General features: G+C 41.8%; 1 protein-coding gene across 2 annotated transcripts in view; it reads left to right on the forward strand.

Annotated features, from left to right (window-relative positions):
* Window positions 1–14,100, forward strand: part of SDAD1 (SDA1 domain containing 1) — a 30,622-nt gene extending 16,522 nt beyond the window's left edge. Inside the window, exons 12-22 of one of the 2 annotated variants that reach the window (XM_086405345.1) lie at window positions 1,452–1,509; window positions 2,704–2,762; window positions 3,282–3,358; window positions 4,887–4,984; window positions 5,091–5,167; window positions 5,866–5,995; window positions 7,501–7,595; window positions 7,687–7,877; window positions 7,986–8,070; window positions 8,850–9,011; window positions 13,197–14,100. In XM_086405345.1, the coding sequence (XP_086261471.1) occupies window positions 1,452–1,509; window positions 2,704–2,762; window positions 3,282–3,358; window positions 4,887–4,984; window positions 5,091–5,167; window positions 5,866–5,995; window positions 7,501–7,595; window positions 7,687–7,877; window positions 7,986–8,070; window positions 8,850–9,011; window positions 13,197–13,244 (1,080 nt within the window). In that variant the 3' untranslated portion in view covers window positions 13,245–14,100. The remainder of the gene's footprint in view (window positions 1–1,451; window positions 1,510–2,703; window positions 2,763–3,281; window positions 3,359–4,886; window positions 4,985–5,090; window positions 5,168–5,865; window positions 5,996–7,500; window positions 7,596–7,686; window positions 7,878–7,985; window positions 8,071–8,849; window positions 9,012–13,196) is intronic. The other variant, XR_015165283.1, reaches the window with a different exon arrangement.
* Window positions 14,101–15,343: the final 1,243 nt, after the last annotated feature.

Here is a 15,343-nt window from a genome sequence, read left to right on the forward strand (position 1 = left end):
AATACCAAGATAAAAATGAAAGTAGACATGAGCGAATATACTTACTCCATTTCTAAAAGAAAAATTTAACATGTTAAGAATAAATTGCTTTTTCTCCATGGGCTGCAGTTCTAAAGCAGGATCATCCAGTCAATTCTTGTTACCTTTGTGCAGTAATTTCAAGTCACAGCTGAATTTGAGCTCAATAGAAAAGCAAATGTGATTTGTAATTAAAGTCTGATTTGATAGAAATGAAAACTGGAGCTTCACAACTGACTGCAGTTAAACATCCATCTCTATATCAAACACAAGTCTTGCCATTTAGTTTTCTGGTCCTACTTTTGCTCTGTGACTAAAACAGAAAAAAATTTATTCTCACATGATGAGAGCTTTGAAAAATACTAGGCCATCTCCAAAGTTTTTCTTCTTGAAGTTAAAGATTACAGTTGCTTTAATAACTGGATACTCATCACTTTCATCTAGGTAGTTCAGTTCAATTCAGTCACTCAGTTGTGTCCAACTCTATGACCCCATGGACTGCAGCACGCCAGGCCTCCCTGTCCATCACCAACTCCCAGAGTCTACTCAAGCTCATGTCCATTGAGTCGGTGATGCCATCCAACCATCTCATCCTCTGTCGTCCCCTTCTCCTGCCTTCAATCTTTCCCAGCATCAGGGTCTTTTCAAATGAGTTTCAGCTTCAACATCAGTCCTTCCAGTGAATATTCAGGACTGATCTCCTTTAGGATGGACTGGTTGGATCTCCTTGCTGTCCAAGGGACTCTCAAGAGTCTTCTTCAACACCACAGTTCAAAACCATCAATTCTTCAGCACTCAGCTTTCTTTATAGTCCAACTCTCACATGCATACATCACTACTGGAAAAATCATAGCTTTGGCTAGATGGACCTTTGTTGGCAAAGTAATGTCCCTGCTTTTCAATATGCTGTCTAGGTTGATCATAACTTTGCTTCCAAGGAGTAAGCATCTTTTAATTTCATGGCTGCAGTTACCATCTGCAGTGATTTTGGAGCCCACATCTAGGTGGAGCTCAGAGTAATTTCTCCAGTGTGGTTTGATTGGTACACAATAAGAAAACTAGACTGTGGGTTTTTTGGTGATCAGATTACACTAGGTGCTATTCAGGTTTGAATTACTGTTACCTTTGAAGACTAAAAAATTGCTTCTATAGCCACACCAATTTAAAAGTAGAATGTTGCATTTTGACTGCCTTTCCTCCCTTGGTTTATTCTGTGTACACGTTCTGCCTTGACATAATGAGGATAGGAACATAGCCTTCCTTTCCTTGATTAATACAGTGCATTGAGTCATCCTGGATCACTCATACCTGTTGAGAGGGGAAAAATGACTCCCAGTTAGTTAAGCTTGGTGATATAATTCCATCATGGAGCACTGAAACTCTGCAGCTCAGCAGAGTTTATATATTAAGTCCGTGCATTCTTTTCTCCACAGCTTTTTCTCTTCAACTTCTACCCCTTTGTGCAAAGGTTTCTACAGCCTCACCAAAGAGGTAAGCCTTCCGCTTGCTGTGTTCCTTTTGTGGCCTTGGGGTTAGAATAACCATTCAGAGTCTTTTGTTCTGGAATTACAGTTACTGGGGGCAGGGGGCGGGGGGGACTCTAAAATATTTGGTTTCTCAAAGCAAGGCTGTTTGTAATACCATACTCATATGGAAAAGTCTTGAAAAGACTTTTGACTATTTACTGTAACTTGGTAATAGATACGAGGGTTTGCCTTACTCCTTTCATTGCCCTTATTTGTATTCTTAATTAAAAACATCAACATTGTTAATAGGCTATACCTCAATACAAAATAAAAAGTTTAAAGTTTGGGGGGGAAAATAAATAAATAAAAGCAAGAAGAAAGTAATGGTTGTCTTTGCCTTTGAACTTGAACCAAAGTAGGAAAGAAGTAAACATTTATTGAACATTTAGCATGAGCCAAATGCTGTGCTAAGTGATTCACATGTAGTCATCTTGTTTCATCCTCACTTCAGTCCTATGAGGTATAGAAAGAAGAAAGACCAAGATCCCTCCCTTTGTTTGCCAAAGGCCTCGTTCTTTATATATGTATGGTTTAGTTGCTAAGTCATGTCCGACTCTTGCGACCCCATGGACTGTAGCCATCTGTCCATGGGGTTCTCCAGGCAAGAATACTGGAGTAGATTGCCATTTCCTTCTTCAGGGGATCTTCCTGACCCAGGAATCAAACCCAGGTCCCCTGCATTGCAGGCAGATTCTTTATATATACTTCTTTAAAGGGAGAGAGTATGTATATGTGTATGTTTATATTTTTGCATTTATTTAGTGATTCCTAGTGAGCACTGCATTAGACATCAGTGAACATAAAGTATTGCTCTTACCTTCATGGAGCTTACACCCTAGAGGGAGATCCAGAGAGTGTTGTATATAATATGTCCAGGTGAAGATAAGTATTCTGAGAAAAAAGGAAGCAGGTAAGGGGAATAGAAAGTGCCAGGGTGGGTTCTGTCTGGATTATGTGGTCAGGAAAGACATTTTGATGAGGCAGCAGCTGAGCAGGAAGCAAGGCAGTGAGCCATGCAGACGTCCGAAAGTTGGGTGTTCCAGGCAGAGTACTCAGCAGGAGCGCTAAGGCCGGTGTGTGTGCTCGCCATGTTTGCTGTGGTCCTGAGATGGGGCTGTAAACTGACTGACCGTGCCTTTCTGATCTCTTACACTGTTAGAAGTAACGAAGATCCTTCTGTTTGCCGCACAAGCGTCTCATCACTTAGTACCCCCAGAGGTGAGAACTCTTAAACTTTACTTCTGTCAGGATCTAGTGAGTACATAGCAGTGCCACTGAGTATACATGGTGGCTTTTCCCACAGAGATTACTGTCCTCCCCACCTTCTTAAACTGAGTAGAAGAGACACTAGCTCTTAAGGACACTTATATAGAGAAGTTTACTTTTAGAAATAAAAACATTTTACTATAGAAAATAAAGTTTGTTTTGAACCAGTGGTTGAGAATTCTTGTTTTGTTGAGTGGCCAAATTTTATCCTCCTGGAGAAGGCAAGAATATCAGTGAATTTATATAGTGATTAAAGGAGAGCCAGATTTAGTTTCAGAATAGCCAAGAAGACAGCGACACCCAAAATAGAGTACTTCTCTGTCTTCCTCAGTCTTGCTCCTTCCACCTCCCAGACCGAAGGTGGAGGGCTGTTTTTCCACTGTGATAGTGTATCATCCCTTCATCGTCAAGCGTTTAAGTAGGTGGAGACATGTTACCAATACTCATATCCTTTCTTCCCATCCCATTCAGATCATCCAATCATTGCTCATGACTGTGGCCAACAATTTCGTTACTGACAAGAACTCTGGAGAAGTCATGACAGTAGGGTATGTAGAATGTGGCTGGAGGCGGTGGCTGTGGTTTTCACCTGCTGGCTTTGCTTTCCGTTACCAAGATGTGAAATTTCAGCTAAAATGGTGCCCTCTGAGAAAAACTTGAAATAGACTTCCGCCTTCTCAGTATTTTTCTTCTTCTCTTGGTAATTTTTTAATTTATTGGTTAGAATTTTGAGCCAGAGAAAAGATTTCTGTCCTTCTAGTCAACATTTTGTTTTTTAACTAGCTTTTTACTCTTTTAAATGAATGCTTGTGTGCAATCTAAATATTTTTCCCCTGCCTGCTACCCTGAATTCCTGTCTTCCCTGGAACAAATGATTCATTATTAAATGATTCTTTAATCCCAAAGCAGTTCAGTGACCTTTTTGATTAATTCAAAAACACTTAGTGAGTGTGAGCACTGGTTTAGGAAGTCCAGTCCGTCCTGATAACTAAGCAGTATGCTGAACAGCTGCTTTTTATCTCACTTGGAAAACATTGCTGGGAGATAACAGCCCTAAAAACTAACTTTTTGGGTGGAATAGGGGGAGGGGAGGGGATGTATATGTAATTATGACTGATTCGTGTTGATGTACGGTAGAAACCAACAAAACATTGTAAAGCAGTTATCCTCCAATATAAAAAAAAAAAAAAAAGACTTCGACTTGACCTAATACAGTTTCCCCTAGAGTTGGCAAATAAATGCTGCCAACATATACGAGCCCACCTCCCTTTATTGCCCTTTGCTTTACACACTGAAGGTCTGTGTTAACTTTGTGTGGGGCAAGCCTAATGGAGACATCTTTCCAATAGCATTTGCTCACTCCATGTCTCTGTGTAACGTTTTGGTAATCCACCAGTGTAAAGATTATGCCTCACTGAAGGCTCAGATGAAGGTTAGCACTTTTAGCAGTAAAGTATGTTTGAATTAAGGGTGAAAGTGAAGTAGCTCAGTTGTGTCCGACTCTTTGTGACCCCATGGACTATAGCCTACCACGCTCCTCTGTCCATGGGATTTTCCAGGCAAGAATACTGGAGTGGGTTGCCATTTCCTTCTCCAGAGGATCTTCCCGACCCAGGGATCAAACCCAGGTCTCCCACATTGTAGGCAGATACTTTACCATCTGAACCACCAGGGAAGCCTTAAATAAGGGTATGTACATTTTTTTCTTAGACATAATGCTGTTGCACGTTTTATGAACTACAATATAGTTGAAACATAACTTTTATATACACTGGGAAACCAGAAAACACGTGTGACTTGCTTTATTGCATTGTTCTGGAACCAGATCTGCACTATGTCCAAAGCATGCCTGTATTTTAGAGGTGACAATGTTGCTTATTCTTCTAATAGAGGAAATAGCAGTAAACTTTGTGGAAACAAACCCTTCTGAGGCTGCCCGCTCCCACATCCCACCAGAGACCTCAGCGCTATAAAACCAACCTTATATTCCTTGTGATTTAGTCTTTTTAGAAAATCTTCTTAGGTTGAACCACATGAAACTGCTGTTTTTTTTTATTTCATTTTTTCCTTTTTTAGAATCAATGCTATAAAAGAGATAACAGCTCGATGTCCTTTAGCCATGACTGAGGAACTTCTGCAAGACCTGGCTCAGTATAAAACACACAAAGATAAGAGTAAGTGCTGTGTTATTCTCAGTAGATGAAGGAGTATAGAGTATCTCATTTTTGTCTCAGTAGACTCTTTCCTCTGAAGTTTCTAGTTAAAGCTGTTATTTTCCAGATGTGATGATGTCTGCTAGAACTTTGATTCAGCTTTTCCGAACACTGAATCCTCAGATGTTACAAAAAAAATTCCGGGTAGGTGAAGCATACATGTATTGATCAAGGATTTGGTCTCAGAAAGTGAGAGTCATTTCCTCCAATTTGAGTTTGAGTATTTCTGGTGCTTGGAGTAGGAAATGGCAGCCTACTTCAGTATTCTTGCCTGGGAAATCCCACGGACAGAGAGAGCCTGGGGGGGTTACAGTCAGGCCGTCAGGGCTGGACTAGATGGGGTTGCAAAGAGTCGGGCACAACTAAGCACATTTCTGATGCTTCCATTTAGAGTGTTAGTGATACACGTAGTTTTATTCTTTAAACTCAGAATAAAGTTGAATACTATTCCTTAACTATTTTATAGTTGGTATATGCTCTTTGATACTGAATGAGTCTTATAGACCTTTTCAGATCTGTAGCTGATGACAGCATTGAACAGGCTATTCCTTAACCAGATAGTACCTCTACTGAGGTGGGAGGAAATGAGATGTATGTATGTCACAGAAGCAGAGATCTCAAGACCTAAGAATCAAAGTTTCCTGGGGTAGTTCAGAAGAAAACAAGAAAAGAGTGGGCAAAGTTTTGAGAGGGAATTTACTTTGACCCAAGACATTGGTGAACTGTTTTTGTCATTCATTTGCTTCCATTTTTTGTGATTCTTTTGAATTCATAATCCTAAAGAATCCTTTTCATGAATAATGTTTTGCTGTCTAAGCAAAAAACTAATTCCTTTCCTTTAGGGTAAACCTACAGAAGCCTCCATAGAAGCAAGAGTGCAAGAATATGGAGAACTAGATGCTAAAGATTACATTCCAGGAGCAGAAATTCTGGAAGTTGAAAACGAAGAAGAAAATGCTGAAGGCGATGAAGGTTTGTTTTTCTTGCACCATTATTCAGGACAGAATCACTCCTGCTATATCTGTATTGACCTTGAAATCTTTATACTGTTTGGACATTCATTCAGCTGAAGTTAACTGAGTAATGACTGCTGATGCGGGCATTGCAGGTATTGATGGGCGTTGATGGGCGTGGTTCCTGCTCTGAGGGAACTGACATTCTACTGTAGGAAATGCCTTTTTGTGTCCTTCAGATTGGCTGCCCCTTATCAAGGGCATGCTGTTTGATACTTGGGAAAGATAACGGGTTTTTGTTGTTGTTATTGCCTAGAAAAAATGGAGAGGATTACAGTCTCTAGTAGTCCTCCCATTGAAGGCGAGGATTACAGTCTCTAGCAGTCCTCCCATTGAAGGAGAATACTTGTTGAACTTGTCAAGGAATACTCAAGGAACCCCGTTCTGATTTCCAAGGCTAGCATTTATTGCATTGGTTACTAGAGTCTTATCTTCTTCCTGTTTGTTCATTATTTCAACAAAACTTTCGTAAACATTAGCTATGAGCCAGCCACTGTCAAAGCAAAGATGAATGACTTGGTTCCTATCTTTGAGAATTTTTCATACACAGCTAATAAAGCATTAACAGGATTTATGATTACAGTCAGGTATAAGGGCAGGAGAGAGGTCAGGTACGCCTCAGAGGTTCAATAAAATCTTCAAGGAAATGGTGAGCCATGAGTCATACTTTGAATGCTGAGTGAGCAATTGTAGAATAGTGGAGACTTTTCCAGGCAAAGGATTTAGGAAACTTTTAGAATGTAGGATACAAGGCGATGCACAGAAAGCTGAGACTGGAGATGGAGTTGGGGCCTTCTCATGAGTGGTGGTGTGCCATGCCTAGGAGCTGGGACACTGTCACAGAATGTGGGTGTCCACTGAGAGAACTGCAGGTGTCCTTGACTCTGAAAACTCTCTGTGGTAGCTCCATTAGGAACTCTGATGCATTTTTAATGAGATGTCTACAAGGTTCTTGCACAACCAGAATTCTCTGCCTTGGTTCCCTGAATGATTTATTTCTAGCTAATTCTCAAACATTTAAGTGTGCTTAGAAAAGTTAAATAACTCATATGCAGTCACTGTAAATATACAGGTACAGTTTTAATGGACATGATTGGTTTGGTGGAAAGAACACAGGCTCTGGAATCATACGTGATTTTCCTAATTTCAGCATAGCCTGCATTTCTAGCTGTTTTTTGGCCTGGGGCAGGTTATGAACTTGAGAATCTACTCCTCTTTTGTTGAGTCACGACGGTCAGAGAAAGATTGTCAAATTTTGGCTCATGGTGGATACTTAATCAGTGCTTATTCTCCATTCTTTGACTTAGTTAAATTGATGTGACTTATTTAACAATACTACTGCTCAACTTTTGGTGAGCCCCTACTTGAGGTTCATTATATAAGCTTTCTTTTGCTTGATTTGCCTCAGTGTACCATGAGCACTGAGCAGAAGGCGGGGGTGCTGACACGCTCTTTTTCATGCAGATGGCTGGGAGAGTGCCAGTCTCAGTGACGAGGCAGATTCCGATGGTGAATGGGTTGACGTGCACCATTCTTCCGATGAAGAACAGAAAGAGATCGTAAGTCCTAAAAGTTCCTGTCCCAAGTGTTGAGGGGCTACGCTCTCAGTAGGGCTAATGGCCGTTTAAGCCTGTGTTGTGTTCTCTCAAGTCTGAGAAACTGAACAGCATGCCCCTGGAGGAGCGGAAGGCCAAAGCGGCAGCCGTCAGCACTAGCCGAGTGTTAAGTCAGGAAGACTTCCAGAAAATCCGAATGGCCCAAATGAGGAAAGAGCTCGACGCTGCCCCTGGGAAAGCCCAAAAGAGGAAATACATTGAAATAGACAGTGATGAGGAGCGCAGGTAAGACGGCACACGCACCAGGCCCTCAGTCAGCTCACGTGACTATGAACGTTGTAGGAAAAGGAATTCTCTCCTTGTCTGATATTATGGTTTTTTTCTTTACCCCAGGGGTGAGTTACTTTCTCTTCGGGACATTGAACGCCTTCATAAAAAGCCAAAGTCTGACAAGGAGACAAGACTAGCAACTGCAATGGTGAGTGAGGCATGTCATTGCCTGGTTCTTTAAAGACAGCAGATACAGTGAAGTGAAATACGACTCAAAACTTGTATAGGCACAGAAAAGCTATAATTAACATAGAATAGAAGGCATAGATGGGAAGTTAGATGAGTTTTAGCAACTTGACAGCCATGTAACCACTGTCCAAGACAAACTGGAGCGCAGAAAGGCACCATAACATTTTCCCAGTTTAAAGGAGGTGCATAGTTCACAGTCCATTTATCAAAGCTATGAGAAAAGCAGTGGAATGTTTATAGTCATTAAAGAAAAGCAGAGACAGTTGGAGCCTGCCTGCCTTCCCAGCTTCATTTTCTCTGCCTTTATTCCAGACACCATTCCAAACACTCCCTACGTCACCCTCTGTTGCATTGGTACTGACATCTCTTTAGACAAGTTTGAAAACCCTTGTTTCTTCCCCACACCTGTGGATAAACTATTCCTACTTCCTGAAATGCTCTACCCTTCCCACCTTTCCTCACCAGAAAGGCCTTCACCCTGCAATGAGCAGCTCATGAGGTCTCCCTTTCTCAGAGGCTCCTCTGACCTCTTGAACGCCCTTTGTTCCACTGTGCTCCCCAGCCGCATTACAGCGCATCACAGTCATGTCTCCCCTGGACTGAACTGTCACCAAGGAGCAGGGACTGGGTTCCATCCACCTTCGTATCCTTGACTTCCAGTAGAGCTGCCACAGAGGAGATGTGTGTGTTGATGTGTTAACTCCTGCCATGGTATTTTTTGTGCATGTGTGCTAATAGGCTGGAAAAACAGACCGAAAAGAATTTGTGCGGAAGAAAACCAAAATGAATCCATTTTCCAGTTCCACCAATAAAGAGAAGAAAAAGCAGAAGAACTTCATGATGATGCGGTATAGTCATAATGTCCGGTCAAAAAATAAGCGTTCCTTCCGAGAAAAGCAGGTGAGTTCAACCTGAAGCTTGACTAGGCAGAGTGGTGGTGGTGTTCTGAGACTTCTCTATGTGTGAGTGGAATTGTGCCCTCTAAGACCTGGTGTAATGTGTGTCTCAGGATTAATGGGCTGTATTCTTAGCATGGAGAGCAGTCAGAAATGTAAATCCTATACCTAACTTGGTTGAGATTCAGCTGTGTGACTTTTGGTTTTTTTTCTCCTGTGTAAATGAGTTTAGGCTAAATGATTGCTAAGGTCCATTCCTATGCTAAGAGTCTCTTGGTGTTGCATCCGTGAAGTACAATATAAAACTCAACTGAAGAATAATTTTTGAGTGTTTGTTATATGCCTGGTGCTTTTCTCCAAAAAACATTATCATGTGTGGTAGTATCTCAGAAAGGGCTTCCTAGATGGCTCAGTGGTAAAGAACCTGCCTGCCAACACAGGAGACGCATGTTCAATCTCTGGTCAAGAAGATCCCCGGCAGAAGGAAATGACAACGCACTCCAGTATCCTTGCCTGGGAAATTCCATGAACAGAGAAGCCTGGCAGACTACAGTCCACAGGGTCACAAAGAGTGGAACAAGACTGAGTGACTAAGCAACAACAGTGTCTTAGAAACAGCTGCAGGAGAGCAGTACAGACTAAACAGTCTGTCCCTGGCATGGTCCTTCCTCTGTGTGCCCTTACAGGACTTTGGCATTTTATTTTATCCATTTTCTGTCTTGGGCGAGTAGTCCTGTTATTGTAGTAAAACAGATTTTTGTTTGTATATCCTTGTCTACTGGGCATGTACCAGAGTATATATCTAATTGTACCCAGGAGAATCTCTAGGAAATCAGGTAAGTAAATCAAGTAAATCAGGTAAAGTAAATTAGTGCCACATCCTGAACCAGCGTTCCTAAATTGCAAGCCAGTTATGAACCTCCCGGTTCCAAATGTGAGAGCCAGCTCTCCAGGGCAGGGCTCCGTCTGTGTGGGAACCAAGTCAGAATGAACTAAATTAAGGTACCCCTTAAGGCCTCCCTATCTATTTAAACTTGCTAGTTCTCAACTGTTTAGCTGCTGCTGCTGCTGCTAAGTCACATCAGTCGTGTCCGACTCTGTGCGACCCCATAGACGGCAGCCCCCCAGGCTCCTCTGTCCCTGGGATTCTCCGGGCAAGAATACTGGAGTGGGGTGCCTTCCTTCATGCATTCCTTCTCCAATGCATGAAAGTGAAAGTGAAGTCACTCAGTCGTGTCTGACTCTTCGCAACCCCATGGACTGTAGCCTACCAAGCACCTCCGTCCATCGGGATTTTCCAGGCAAGAGTACTGGAGTGGGGTGCCCTTGCCTTCTCCGCAACTGTTTAGCAGCATTGTATAAGTAATAAAATGACAATATTCTGAATAGAAGTTGTTGAAAGCTGAAGTGAAAGATGCCATTAAAGATTTTAAATAGTCTCAGACTTCCCTGGTGGTCCAGTGGTTAAGAATCCACCTGCCAGTGCTGGGGACGGGGGTTCAATCCCTGGTCCAGGAAGATCACACTTGCTGAGGGGCAGCTAAGCCCGTGTGCCACAACTACTGAGCCCATGTGCTATGCGATGCGCTCCACAACAAGAGAAGCCACCGCGGTGAGAAGCCCGTGCACCACAACTAGGCAGTGGTCCTGCTCACAGCAACGAGAGAAGACCAGCGACGAAGGCCCGGTGCAGCCAGAAATTAACTTATTTTAAAAGACTTTAAATTGAATTTTCCCAGTTCAATTTAAATTCATGGTTGAATTGATTAAATCTATTAGTTTATCTTTCCCTGCCTTTTGTACGATTTTACAGTTGAGGAAATAGTTGGCAGTTGGCAAGCCTTGCCTTATTTTGAGATATTTGTAATCTTGCTACACTTAGCTAGGAGTGTTCCCTTCCCTACTTCTCTGTTTTTAGCAGCTTTTTTTTCACATGATAGAGAAGCCCCGCTTTGTTCCCATCAGCACCTCTGGAAGTATCAAATATTTGTCTTAAAGAATTTTTTAAGACGAAGTTAAGAGTTCACTGGACACGCTCACACGTTGGTTCAAGAATGCTTTTTCCTCCTCCGGTTTTCTTGCCATGATCAGAACTTCTGTGTTTGTTTCCTTGTCCTATATTTTCTTCAGGGTCTCTTCATTATGAAGCTTGACTCTGGGTTCCTAATTTTCTCTATTCTGTCCTTCCCTCTAGGCCAGCAGAGTAATCAATATGAAAATTATTAAATGAGATATTTTACATTCTTGTTTTTGAGCTAATTGAAACCCAGTGTGTTTTACACTTGTGCTCTGTGCTGTGCTCAGTTGCTCAGTCGTGTCTGCCTCTTTGTGACCCCATGGACTGTAGCCTGCCAGGCTTCTCTGTCCATGGGGATTCTCCAGGCAAGAATTCTAGAGTGGGTTGCATGCCCTCCTCCAGGGGATCTTCCCAACCCAGGGATCAAACTCAGGTCTCCTGCATTGCAGGTGGATTCTTTACTGTCTGAGCCATCGGGGAAGCCCATGAATACTGGAGTGGGTAGCCTATCACTTCTTCAGGGGATCTTCCTGACCCAGGAATCGAACCAGGGTCTCCTGCACTGAAGGTGGATTCTTTACCAACTGAGCTACAGCCTCAGTTGGGAATATTTGGACTAGCCATGTTTCGTTGCCCAACAGCCATGTTTAGCTAGTGGCTACTGTATTGGATGGTGCAGTTATAGAGCATCTCCAAAAAGAGGTGAGACTAGAGAAGGAAGGTAAAGCACATGAGAAGAGAAAAAGAAGAGGACCTAGCAGTGTGTTCAGATGGTGTGAACGAGGAAGGGGCCTGATATATGTGTGAGAGTGGCCTGTGCTTTGTCACAAAGTTTAATGAGTGGTCGTTCGGTTGCCCAGTCGTGTCCAACTCTTTACGACTCCATGGACTGCAGTACTCCAGGCTTCTCTGTCCCTCACCATCTCCTGAAGTTTGCCCAAGTTCATGTCCATTGCATTGGTGACATATTATTAGCTAATATATCATTCTTAACCATATATATGAGTATTCCACAGCTTTCCAGTTTTTAACTTATTTACTGCAGATGGTGATTGCAGCCATGAAATTAAAAGACGCTTACTCCTTGGAAGGAAAGTTATGACCAACCTAGATAGCATATTCAAAAGCAGAGACATTACTTTGCCAACAAAGGTCCATCTAGTCAAAGCTGCGGTTTTTCCACTGGTCATGTATGGACGTGAGAGTTGGACTGTGAAGAAAGCTGAGTGCCGAAGAATTGATGCTTTTGAACTGTGGTATTAGAGAAGACTCTTCAGAGTCCCTTGGACTGCAAGGAGATCCAACCAGTCCATCCTAAGGGAGACCAGTCCTGGGAGTTCATTGGAAGGACTGATGCTGAGGCTGAAACTCAAAAACTTTGGCCACTTCATGCGAAGAGTTGACTCATTGGAAAAGACTCTGATTCTGGGAGGGATTGGGGGCAGGAGGAGAAGGGGATGACAGAGGATGAGATGGTTGGATGGCATCACCGACTCGATGGACATGAGTTTGAGTGAACTCCAGGAGTTGGTGATGGACAGGGAGGCCTGTTGTGCTGGTGTGCAATTCATGGGGTCGAAAAGAGTCGGACATGACTGACTGAACTGAACTGAATCAATATAAAACAATATGAACGGATACTATAATTAAACTGACTTTACAGATATGAAAATAATACATATATGGCTAACTCAGAAATAACCTTCTTAGCTATGCAACTTAGGTTGAAAGAAACTTGTTAATTTTTTTCTACCGTAAGTGTCCCAGTTATTCTGCCTGTCTACACAGACATACTCAGACCCAGACCTGAGTTAAAGGCAAGAAATCAATAACTTAAAATCATAAAATTCAAAAAGTTTGAATATGTAGATGTAGAGCCAGGCAACTTCCACCCCCCCAAAATGCTTTAAAGTTTCTAGGACTCAAAAGGTGATGGGTGCTTAGGGAGTTAATGGAATAATATTCATCACAAACTTAAAAGGTACACATTGGCCTTGGTTATCTTCTTTTTATATTTAGGTTTATTCTTCATAATCTTTTACTTAATATTCCATTTATTTTCTTTTGGGGACTGTGAAACTTTCTGAGGATATTTACAGGTTCACTTTGAACACTGGTCCAGTGGTCTTCTTCTCTAGATCATGTTTACATCATTTTTTCTTTATCTTCCAGCTGGCGCTACGAGATGCACTCTTGAAAAAGAGAAAAAGAATGAAGTAACTTCCAAGCAAGTCTTCCGTTCCAAGGAGAATGCTAAATTTGTACATTTCTCTGAAAACTTGCAAATTAAGAATATTTGTTTACATTAAAAAGTCCAGAAGCACTATGTTGTAGAAACCACAGTAAACTTGGTAGCTTTTGGTGTTCTTATTTTAGAGATGGCTAATGGTGGGAATGTTTGAAATGCAAACAGTCATGGTATAAAATCATTTTCATTTAGTATTCATGCAAGAAAATAATTATATACACATGTATAAAGAAAGAGTGAGAGAGAGTGCCTATTAATTGTCACTGAAGATATAAAAATGAATGAGCCATAACTTCTCATTCAAGATAACCTGTTTGTAGGATGGGGCGAGGGGCAAGTGTGTTTATATGTATTTACACTGCTGTATAAATAGTTCTGTAGTAGAGACAGTTTTATACTTCTGTGGAGTCACAGAGGCCTTACAGACCAACTCTGCAGAGGATGGGTATTATATATTTTCTTAAAACAGGACAATGTTACAAGAGTAAGAGGATCTTACTTGTAAATAGGCTTACCTGCTGAAAACAGGTTCCTGCTGTACAGATTTTGAGTAGACAATTTAGCCTTTTTAGTCCATCCATCCAAAAGATGTAATTTTTTTTTTTTTTTTTTTAATGCCAGGTATAGGGTTTTTGGCTGAGATCTCATTTTTTAAATTGCCTTAAGTATAAATAGTAATCTCAGAGTGGCTTCTGTTCATTATTTGGGCTGCCCACTCTTCCACGGAAGAAAAAGAAATCAGATTAGTTTCTTCAGTCTTCCTTGACCCTGTAATATGTCCAGCCCTCTGTTGGCCTTGTCTCAATAAAAGGTTTCTAATGTCAAATAGGTCCTCTGTGTGCTGCGTCATGTGTGTTTTCTCCCTCCCCTAGGCATACTTGAGTAGATTCCAAGGGCCATGAGAGCCATGGTCAGCTGTTGGCAAGTTTCTCTGCATTTGGAAATAGTTTGGTGCCCTCTGTCTCAAATTTCCTAGATAATATTGTGATAGTCGGAAAAATTGCTTCAAACTAGAGAAAAAGGCAGTTTTCTGCCCGCTCAGCAGCTTGTAAAACCACTTCTCTTATTCATTTTCTAGCATCTTCTGTTTGCTTTCCAAGTTCAACTTCAGTGTTACTTCAGTGAAACTTTGCGACTTTTCCTAAGACACCCCATACCACTAGGGATTAGTTACGAAGACCTCAATGATTAATGATTATTTTGCAGTGGCCTGGCAGAAGGAGCCCTCCATCAACCCCCAGCAGCTTCCGTGTTTCACAGGAAGTGCATGTTTGAATGTTTCAGACCTGAAACTGCTCTTTCCTCTTTGCATTTTTCAGCTGTCTCCCTGTGTATGTGTCTAGCTCCAGAAAAAAGTAAATAAAACTCAAAATCGCCCAGGGTCTGTAGCTTTGCTTTTTGAAATTGTGATGATGCTGGGTACTTTCATCCTTCCCCTGGATTTTTCCACCCTCTGAGCTGCCGAGAGGCCAGAGTCCATTCTGTAGTCTCCTCTCTGTTCTACTACTCTTAACTGAAATCTGTATGGCAGCTAAATTTCTGGCTTTAAAAGCTATATCTTTAACTTTTATTTCTTTAATCCCATAGTATCAGTTCATTTGTGTCCAACTCTTTGCAACCCGCTGGACTGCAGCACGCCAGGCTTCCCTGTCCATCACCAACTCCTGGAGCTTGCTCAAACTCCTGTCCATCAAGTTGGTGATGCCATCCAACCATCTTACCCTCTGTCGTCCCCTTCTCCTGCCTTCAATCTTTCCCATCGTGAGTGTCTTTTCCAATTAGTTAGTTCTTTGCATCAGGTGGCCAAAGTTGGAGCTTCAGCATCAGTCGTTCCAGTGAATATTCAGGACTGATTTCCTTTAGAATTGGCTTGATCTTCTTGCTGTTCAACGGACTCTCACAGCATATAATTCCTTTTATTATTATTGAGGATATTTTCTGTTTAAGTCAGGAGGTCAGATCCTCACAAGGTTGGATGCTGTCAACAAGGGTAGAGTGACCTTCAAGGTGACTTTTACCTTGAAGAAGTCACCAGGGCTTGAACTTCAGCTCTTGAGTCTCAAATTTTTGT

Source organism: Bos grunniens, chromosome 6 (genome assembly GCF_055505025.1).
Source record: "Bos grunniens cultivar Pamir isolate PY7600 chromosome 6, Bosgru_T2T1.0, whole genome shotgun sequence".
NCBI classification, from domain to species: domain Eukaryota; kingdom Metazoa; phylum Chordata; class Mammalia; order Artiodactyla; family Bovidae; genus Bos; species Bos grunniens.